Source organism: Pygoscelis adeliae, unplaced genomic scaffold (genome assembly GCF_000699105.1).
Source record: "Pygoscelis adeliae isolate BGI_AS28 unplaced genomic scaffold, ASM69910v1 Scaffold83, whole genome shotgun sequence".
NCBI lineage: Eukaryota > Metazoa > Chordata > Aves > Sphenisciformes > Spheniscidae > Pygoscelis > Pygoscelis adeliae.
In genome coordinates, this window is record NW_008824467.1 from 3,817,721 (window position 1) to 3,828,584 (window position 10,864).

Below are 10,864 nucleotides of genomic sequence, written 5' to 3' on the forward strand. Positions count from 1 at the left end.
TCCCCAAGCCTGTAGCGCTGCATGGGGTTGTTGTGGCCGAAGTGCAGGACCCGGCACTTGGCCTTGTTGAATCTCATACAGTTGGCCTTGGCCCATCGATCCAGCCTGTCCAGGTCCCTCTGCAGAGCCTTCCTACCTTCGAGCAGATCAACACTCCTGCCCAACTTGGTAGCACCTGCAAACTTACTGAGGGTGCACTCCTCATCCAGATCACTGATAGGGACATTAAACAGAACTGGCCCCAATATTAAGCCCTGGGCAACACCCCTTGTGATCGGCCACCAACTGCATTTAACTCCATTCACCACAACTCTCTGGGCCTGGCCATCCTGCCAGTTTTTTACCTAGAGAAGAGTACGCCTGTCCAAGCCACAAGCAGCCAGTTTCTCCAGGAGAATGCTGGGGGAAACAGTGTCAAAGGCTTTACTGAAGTCCAGGTAAACCACATCCACAGCCTTTCCCTCATCCACTAAGTGGGTCACCTGGTCATAGAAGGAGATCAGATTGGTCAAGCACGAACCGCCTTTCATGAACCCGTGCTGGCTGGGCCTGATCACCTGGTTGTCCTGTACGTGCCACATGATGGCACTCAAGATGATCTGCTCCATAACCTTTCCCAGCACTGAGGTCAGACTGACAGGCCCGTAGTTCCCTGGATCCTCCTTCCGGCCCTTCTTGTACATGGGTGTCACATTTGCTAGGGACCTCCCCAGTTAGCCAGGACTGCTGCTAAGTCATTGAAAGTGACTTGGTGAGCACTTCCACCAGCTCCCTTAGTACCTGTGGGTGGATCCCAAGGGTATAGCTGATTCCGAAATAATAATGAAAACAGCCTGTTATCACAGTAAAAATTTTGAGATGCCATCTACCTGACATATCATAATGGCTACAAATTTAATGGAAAATGTTCCCCCAACCGCTTAGAGATTCAGATATCCATACTGGCATTTAGTGGTAGCTCTATGCCAGTGATATACTGTATATATTGCTTATATAAAAATCTCATTTCTGTTCTGCCTGCTCCACCATTAGCTTTAAATAATTTGTTTTCTTTAAAAGGGGTGGGCTTTCTTGTGAACACTTTCTTTCAAGACAAAATAAATGTTATTTCAATATTTTTAGTTTAAAAAGTACTAAGAGTTATACCCTGAGGAATAAGTTTTCTTTTCCATCGGTCAATTTTATTTTGCTGGCTAGTTTTCATTCCGTATTGAAATTATCAAGGTCAGAACCTAGGGAAATGAGCTAAGAACTCCTGAACTGCAGAAGAAAAAAAGAGAACAGAAAAACAGAAATAATGAAGGAATAAACACAGTTTTATAGCCATTTTAAAGCAAGTTTGGAGATTTTTATTTGAAACTGGCTTATTCACATTATTACAGTTATTTGGAAACTGAGTAAGCCAAATCATAAGATGGCACTCTTTTTCTAAAATAGCTTCCAAACAAAGAGCTATTCCAGATTCAGTGCTTAAATTTGCACCTTACCTTAATACACAGTACCTTTTAGGAGAAAGACAAGCCCTAATTCCAACATTTGACTCATTAAAAACAGGAAACAAGAAGTCCCTCACATTTTACTCCTCACTCTGAGCTCCTGCTCCTACTGGAATATTACTCATTTCTGCTCCTAGGCAGGGTAATGAATTTTTGAAATTGAACTCTTTCACATTGTATCAATTTTACAGACCTTGAAATCTAACCTCACCCTATCAAGCTGCTATTCAATAATATCTTAAATTGGTAGTTGTCCAATTCAACTGCTGAGAGGCACTTTATATCCAATGTTTGCTTGACCACAGATAAAAAGAATTTAAAGAAGTCTACAAACATACAATAAACTAGCTTCCAACACAACTGAATGAACCCAACCAGATCTCTAGATAGTACACTCAAACTTAAATTTGTGAATTAGAGCCCCTAGCTTATTTTTGGCGTCACAGAGATCTCAGTATGAAGCTTAATGGTGATTTAAATGTAAGTTCTCCAAAAGACATTACACAAATACTCCGCTGGACCCAATTTTGACCTGTTTACTCAACACAAAAATTACAGAACAGAAAAGCATGACTAAGTCAGGTGACTACAGAACAGAAAATACACCAGCATAAAAATGAAGAGAACATTTGCATTCTAAAAAAATGGTAATTGATTTACATTCTAAGTAGTTAGTTTTGAATATATATATATATATACACACACACACACTTCATTTGGTATTAAATGCCATATGAATAAACAGGTATCAATGTGACCCATCTTTGCAACGGAAATAATGTAATGGTAGTTTTTTTCATATAAAATCAGTACAAGAATTTAAAATCCCTTTGTCTTATATGATTTAAAGGACAATCAAAAAAGTCACCGAATTTAGTAGCTGGCCACTTTTGTGCTGAAAACCCTAACTAAAAAACTTTTCCCTTAATTGCTCTTCACTACCGACTTCCACAGCATAAGACAAACTGAAAGGAATTTTATCATTGCCATACCAATTGGCAATTCGCAATGAATTCACAATTGATTACTATTCTCTTTCTAGGAACTCCTCCCTCCCCCAAGCCCCCAAATTCTATTAGGAAAAAATCCAACACCACCCCTTCCTTTCTACATCCATTTCAGCCTTGCTTCCTTCTTATTTGGCAGCAAACTTCAGGCCCAGCAACGCAAAGGTTGCAGAAACGTCTGCAATGACAGCAGTAAGCAATTAAGCACATTTACTGTAATTGAACCATTTTTAAAATTGTATTTTATACATGCATATATACCCATAAATTACATCCGATAAAAGATTATACTGTGTACTGCAAGTATCTCACAGTTCCTTTAAAATAAAAGTTATAAAGTTTCCCATGACCGTGTTTGCATGTTTTTTTCATTATTGTACACTACCACACCAAGGAACCACAGATGTTTTGTTTTATGAGAGCATCTTACTAGTCTACGTGGCCTACCACACACACTTTATATAAACCACTTGAGCTAAGGAAAAGTTTTCATTTCTGTCCTGAAGTACAGTAGTTTGATAACGGCTGCATACAACATTGCCAGAAGCAAAAAACTGCATAGATTCCCATGTTTAATTGTTTCAGTAATCTGCTGAAACAAAATCTGTGTGAATAGCAGATCAGAATTTGCTGTTAATATTAGTATAACTGATGATGTGGCAACTCTAGAAACTTTAGAAACAGCTGCTGGAACAGTTCCTAGGAAAAAAAAAAACCACAATTCCTCAGAATTCTATCTCACAGAGTATAAGTTTGGAAATTTCATAAGCTTTCAAAAGACCTTTTCCTTAGGACATTTACATGGTCTGTAAAAGAATGTCAGTAATTTAACACTTTAACTGTTTTAAGCAGAATTCAAGCCCAATCTAGCACAACTTTCTTCTCCTTCAAGAAACTGTTGTGCTTAGAATTATTTATTAGTAATGCAAGTAATGCAAGAATTTTTACGTGCATTTCCATAGAGCTAAAATGACTCCTGCCAAGTATTTCAGAGTTTAAAGAGAAAGTCCTGTTTGCTTTCTAACTTTGCACAGACTTGTAATTTACAGAAAAAGTAGTGATTTGCCAGTATACTAGGAAATAAACTGATGGAATAGATCAGCTATTTGGTTTTGAATTGTGCAGATAATTTTTTTCTCAGTTCTCATAACTTGTTTATATGCCTTTCTAAGACTTTAGACTGATTTCAGTGACATGTAAGAGACTGTACGACCAACTTCAAGGAAGTATTTAAGACCATGTGCAGGCCAGGGATACACAGATCTTGGCAATGCCGCAATTCAGCCACAGCTTTGATTCTGACCACAGAGCATCCTAGGCACCTGTACTTTTTCAAAAGCATTTGAATGTTAATCACTTTACTTCAAGAATAATTCTGAAGTGGTCACAGATGAACCTAAAGCTTACTTAAGTCACTCAAGAGATTGAGTCTCATTGACATAGCTTAACCATACTGGCAGATAGCTCAAAACAGTACTAGAACTGGTGTCCACCATCTGAGGAACAGTCTAGATGTTGGGGCACTTACCAGAAAGGAAAAGTCTAAAATTACAGACCTTCTTCAATGTGAGGGAGTCTAGGACAAATGCTTCTACTTCAAGAGAGTGGCTTGGCCAGCATGCTAGATAGGTGCTGGAACAAACAAGGCTCATAAGCCAGAGACAAAATAGCAAAAGGGAACTCATCTGTAGACCAGCAAGAAGAATTTACTTAGGGATAAACAGTTCTGCGTTCCAGAATTTCCTTTGAGGGAGCTCTTGTAATTTATGTTAATTGTTGGGTAAGCAGCCTTTGGAGCACTGCCAAGGAGTTCTCCTAGGAAAATGCTCCCACTGGTGCAATACATGACCAGGCTCCCCTCACCCCATAGTATCTCCCTTCTTTGCCAGACTTTAGCCCAGTGTTAGTATTTGTGATTACTGCACTCTGCTGGTCATTGAGATCACAGGATTCAACTCATCTCAGACTGAGGGAACCTATACACCAGTTCTCTCAACTACCGGAAAGTTTTCTAACATCTAAGCCATTAAACAAAACATGCAGCATTTTCCCCACCAGACAGGGGCATGCCTTGAAAGAAGGCATGCTATTTTGAACTATGAGCAGCAAGACATCTCACAGCTCAGTCCAATACCAGATAACCGGTCAGATAGTCACCTCATGCCTCACCTCCCCTTTAGGCAGCTATAAAGTCAGCACATGAGAATATTAAATTACCCTAAAAGAACTCCTAGATTCCCACATAGCCCAGGGGATACCACACGAAACAGATCTTTGGGGCTAACTACTTTATTTCAAAGAGAAGCCTGGATCACCGCACTGGGCTGGCTGCCCAGTATTTCAGACTGCTTTAAACATTGTAATGCCTACAGCAGTCAGTCACTGTTATTTTGAAAGTTTCCATCTAGGATTCTTTTTTATCACTGGTAAAGAAAGTCCAGGAATGCACTTAAAAATAACACAACATACCTTAGGTAACACTAGTCATTTGGATATAATACACTAAAAAACTGAATGCTCACATCAGCTTATTCATGATCGTGAAAAGCAATTTTAAAGAAAACCCAAGAAAGAAGGCCTAAGCTTTCATTTCTCTGATTACTGTGGGAAATACAACTCCTGAAAATTACATTTTGCTTTACTTATTACTGGACTGCAACTTGTTTTAAGAGTTCTTTTGCAACAAGTAGGACACCCATTGTTCTTTTCCCCTTGGTATACCCTTGGTCACATTTTCCAAAAACAAATATAAACTTATTTAACAGTGAAATTATAAGATTCTTCTTTCAAGCTGATCTGTTAACTACTCTCCAATGAACTCATTATGTAACATTATCAAGATCAGACAAATAAAAGGACTCCTCTGGCTTCCTCTTTGAACCCTCTAGTTTTCCTGCCCTTATAGCTTTGACCACTAGTTAATTTCCATAACATAAACACCTGCCAGACAACATAACTGCACACCACATAATCATCCCAGCTATTTTAGGTTTGGCTGATTGAACACCCTCCTCAAATGTTATGCTTATGTCACAGAAATGCCACTGCCTGAAGATAAACACTTAAGTGAGATGAAGAACAGCACAGTTCTACCAGCCCCACAAACCAACTGAACAGCTCGCTGTGGTGGAAGGGGGGACAGTCCGTCTCCACTCCTCCTCCACATCCCTCCCATTCATCCCTGGTTCCGTGTTCCTGCTGCTCCCCGTAAGACCCTGCTACCTTAAATCAGTAGCAGAAAACTACCCTAGCAAAAAATTTATTCTGCTCACAGAAGAGGGAGGCAGGACTACGTGGCTGGAATGGGTGAGGAGCAAGGAGAGCGAGAAGCCCCAGCTTCAGAAGCAGTGAGTCCAGCCGCCTGTGAAACCACAGTCGAAGAATCACACTCCTTCGGGGGCACGTCACGTGTCTGTGACACCACACGCTGAACAACAAAGCAATTCTTCACAAAAACCCTTCTATGAAAGGCCTTTGAATGTTAAAAACTGTTCCAGTTTCTATAGTCTAAAATGTGGGGAGAAAAAAAGTCATTAATAAACAAAATCTTGAATTACATGTCTAAATTGTCATCTTAAGTCAATGAAAACACAGAGAGGCGTATCACATCTGAGTTACAACAGTCGTAACGCTGAAAAAGGCTGAAAATAAGGAAGATCTTAAGTAAGTGCAAATAAATACCATTGAGCAGTCTTAAACTCACTTTGTATGGAATGTTTCTCTGCAAAAATGGTGATCGCTCAATGACAAAAAAAGCCTTGAAGTTAATTTCATTTTGGATCAATTTAAAATTGACATTTATACAAGCATGCTGGACCTACTGTATCAGTAACAGAAATATATAATGCATGAAGGACTAGCATGGGTAAGTAACCAGGTTTTTCACATTTAACACACCTTACAAAAACCACGATGCAGTTTCTGGCTCTACAAGTCAATTCAGCTTCAGGAGGAATGCACGACCCTCTCAAACTCCCCGCTCCTCATTCTCTGATAATTCTACCTGATATCCCAGTCAGATCATGTTTTTTTCACTGCCATACAGAAACTTTGGTCACCAAAAGTGATTTACTTTTAAAAGCATGTACTTGGCCTTTCAGCAGTTTGTGACTGAAGGCATGTATAAATGCAATTTCAGTAACTGTTTTTCTACTTACATTTGTTATCTTAGCTGTGTCTGACCACCTAATGTCAAACATGACACCTACCCATGCTACACCAGGCCAACCCAGCCTTATATAAGCATCTCCAAATATACATTTGCTTCTGGTTACACTGCAATAAAAGATGCAAGTTTCACAGAATTCCAGATATAACTCAGACTGCAGTTTCAGACTTTCAGAGACTATATGTCCGTCTTTCTTCACAAGTTAAGGTTATTTCCCATGGTCTTTTGTCTGATTTTTTTCATAATCAGCCACGCTATCCATCTTTGACTTTGCTGTACACCGGTCTAAATCTTTAGCCACATGTCCAGATGGCTGTCTGAACATGTCACTCATCTAAATTGCAGTCCAGATAACTCAGAGGTCAGGATGTCAGTCCTAAATCTAAAGCGTAAAAGGGCCTGAGTATTGCCACGTTGAGTATCACAACACAAAGTGTTGGGACCCAAAACACTACTGAATGGAATCCACCACCTTGTGCTTTGTTACTAAGCTCCCTACATAAAGTGCAGATTTAAAAAATGTTGCTTAGCAGACTGAAAAATGTGTATGCACACATATTACTCTGACGATATATTTTTATCTTGACCCTACTTTTTAGGGAAAAAAAAAAAGTACATTTCAATCGTGTACGGCAAGCATATGTAGACATCAGCTTTTACTATCTAAAAGCCATAGCATTGTAAATAAAGCTCAACCTCTTCTAGCTCAGTAAGAGGTCCCTAGCATTTTTATAGAGAGAAATTATTTTGGATGCATGCAATTGATTATTAAATTCAAATTTAAGAGAAAAATTCACCTGATACCAAAGTTGCCATACCTAAACAAGTTTGGCAATTTCAATTCATATGTCCCACGGACAGAAACAACTCTCAACTGAGAAGATTAAAATTTGCTTTACGTAATATGATGCTTCACTAACCTTCAACTTCAGCCATTATAGCACTCCTGTCGATACACATTAGAAGACTTATTTTTAAAACAATTCATACAGACATCATTCGCATTAGCTTTCTGCAGCTTAATTCCTTGAGGTAGTTGTAAGCAGAATTTAATTACAAAAAAAGAAAAAAGGGGGGCAGAGAGATATTTGTTGTGATCATATGATATTAGTAGCAGAGTATGACTATAAAGACAGAACAACATAATTTAAGAAGCATGGGTTCTGAAAAAACATGAATCTGGGTCAGTTCCTATTCAAAAGCTTCAGTTTCATACTACTGTATATTGCTGATCAACAACGAATATTTTTCACATTAAACATGAGCTATCTCCCTTTAATCTTGCCCTTGTCCATGGCAGTTGATGATTATGTGCTGCCATCTAGCAAACGTTTCCAGAAAAGTTTAACTTTGGAAGCGATTCTGTGACAAGACACCTGAAAATTCTTAGAAAGCTTTTTAAAATAGGAAACATATACAAGACAACAATAGTTTTTTAAAAAGATTCCTTCAGTCTGTATGCTTGTAAAATTAAACACAAAATGAGAATACAATTAGGCTTAATACAGACAAACCCTGCAAAAGCATGATCATACGCAGTTGATACACAATAATTGCAAACCCGAACTTTTTCATTCTACAAGTTATGTTTTCCCTTGTATAAAAGAATGTGTTGAGCAGAAAATGTTAAGAAATACTGCATTTTCATCTTCTTTCTCAAAAACTCTAGTCTTCACTGTTTCGCTTTGTTCTAACTTTCTGCAGTCTTTACTTCCTTGCTCCCGTGACTCCTCCTCCCATCAAAATGTAATAATCCCACATAGGAATGGGATGTCTGAATTACAAAAACATTTGTGTTTTTTAACTCTTTTCAATCTTAATTTTTCAGTCACGCAGTCACACTGAAACTGTACTATGTTATTTGCCAGCAGCAAGATGATGGCTTCTTAAAATTACTGGACCTTGCTAACGGTGGGCTCTGCCAACATCTTCCTTTTTTCTGTTATTATCTAGGTATATACGCAGTTAGAGAAAAAGAACAGCTATACACTTTTGGCACAATACCCATTTGTTAACATGGAAATAATGTGAGTTTGTGAAGCTGTTACACTGAAATAAACACTTCACATGAAAAAATAAAATGAATGATGAATAGAACATCTAAACTAATTATTTTGTGAATAGCTGAATACTTATGACTGATTTCTTATATTTTTCTGTCTCATTTCACCTCATCACAACAACTGCAATTCCCTCTTCTTTTCACCCAGGATCCTTGCCACTGTACAGTAACTTCAGATCCCATTCATACAGTCACCTAAACAGTATGACATTTTCATTCTTTGTTCCCTATTAGATCAGAACAGTTGGGAGCATGTTGCTTCACAAAGGCACTATTATTTAACCAAATGATAATTTTAAAAAACCCCAACCTTTGAGGTCTCTACTCCTTTCCAAATTCTCTGGAATTAGCCAATGAATTCAAAAGCTGTCAGAAATGAGACACACACCACAGTCATTTATTTGTCTCACTTCCTTGGAGGATTAGATTTTCATAATAATAATATTCAACTTTCAAGTTTCTGTGGTGATAAGAAGATAAATCATCACCCAATTAAATATAGTTTAATTTCAAAACACGTATACACTTCATTATAATATTTGAACCAAAGGCTTGATTTTTACACTGTACTAACAAAACTTCCCATTAAGAGTGTGGGGCGTTTTTTGTTTTCACCAGGACAGTAATACCAGAACAACTCCTGTCATTGAATTACACTGAACTGAAGTTTCCTACTCAAGTGGTAAGTAATTATCCCTCCCATTCAGAAATAAGTTAAACAAGTATACCTTATCTGTACAAAGCAGATGATGTGCAACTTTTACCTATGACAATAGAGTTTATAGGAATGTGGCAGGCACTCCAGAACAAAGAAGTTTTTGGACATCAGTAACTATTTGTTTTGTTAGTTACTAGTATCAAACATATAACAAGAAGTAATGAAAATAAAGGTCAATTAACATTAAGAAAGGTGCTGATGTACATTACTGAGAAACACTGGTCTTAGAGTATTTGTTCCTCCTGTAAACAAAATATGAATTGGTAAAAAAAATTTTGAAACCTATCATCCTAGAATTCCTTAAGACTCCATCATTTAGCAGGACATTATAGTTTATGATATTAATTAATAGCAAAAGTCTGCCTTTGCCAGAATTAAAACCTGGAATACGTAGATCTAACACAGCTGAATTTACAAGGCCTTACACAGAACTACTGTATATCCAGCTACGACAAACAAGTTTATCAGCTATACAAGGGTCACAAAGTTCTTTCTGCAAAAACTACCAACATGCCTATTTTATATGGCTTAATGGGGGAAGAAATTTGTACGATCCCTAGCATTGTTTGATTGCAGTATGCCACAGGTGCATGGTATAGAGCTGCTTTTTAATTACAGTAAATTTTTCCCTTAGCAAATCAGAAGAATACACAGAAAAATCCAATAGTTTGTTTAAAACATTAGACTTTTTAAAATCATTACTTCAGTCATATCAAAGTACATTTTTTCTGATGAACAGGCTACCTCTCACTAAACTCTTGACTTGCAAATCAACCTCTCTCAGAGTTACTATAGGCCTAGAACATAAAACTTACTTTAAATACAAATGTAATCTGAGAATGCTTGTATAATCTGTCATTTTGGTTCTGCTGATTACAAATACATTAATCATACTGTGAATTATCTAGGAATCCTGGACGTGCACAATACCATCTGCAGAAGTGGATACAACACATGCTCAGCAGAACTGTCAGCTACTCTTTAGGCGTTGCAGCAACAGCAAAGAAATATGAAACACCAAACTTCTTACAGAACAGGAAAAAGTGAGCTCTAACTCATTAACTTCTCATTCTCAGCCCCTCCACCTCCAAGAAAATATGGCAACATCGTATCTTTGCTATCCAGGAGACAGGCAGCTGAGACTTTGGTAGGTCCGCTAGAATCACCTGCAAAACTTCAGTGCGAACACACAGTAAGACATGACATGATGCGACAGTGATAAGGCACTCAATGATAGGACGTTGAACCGAACCACACATACCGACAATTGCGTAGCACCCCCCCAAACGCAGTTTATCTTCGCAAGACAGATCTTTATTTTCATCACACAGCCCCTTCGCCGAGAGCCAGCACGGCGCGCTGCGTTTCCCAGGGGGGCGGCGGCAGCCACCTCAGGCCACATGGCGACAGACG

General features: G+C 38.3%; 1 protein-coding gene across 1 annotated transcript in view; it reads right to left on the reverse strand.

Moving 5' to 3' along the window:
- The window catches only part of SRFBP1 (serum response factor binding protein 1), an 83,767-nt gene extending 72,914 nt beyond the window's left edge, over positions 1–10,853 (reverse strand). The window contains exon 1 of the mRNA XM_009321120.1: positions 10,713–10,853. Within this exon, the coding sequence (XP_009319395.1) occupies positions 10,713–10,853 (141 nt within the window). The remainder of the gene's footprint in view (positions 1–10,712) is intronic.
- Between the last annotated feature and the right edge of the window lie 11 nt (positions 10,854–10,864).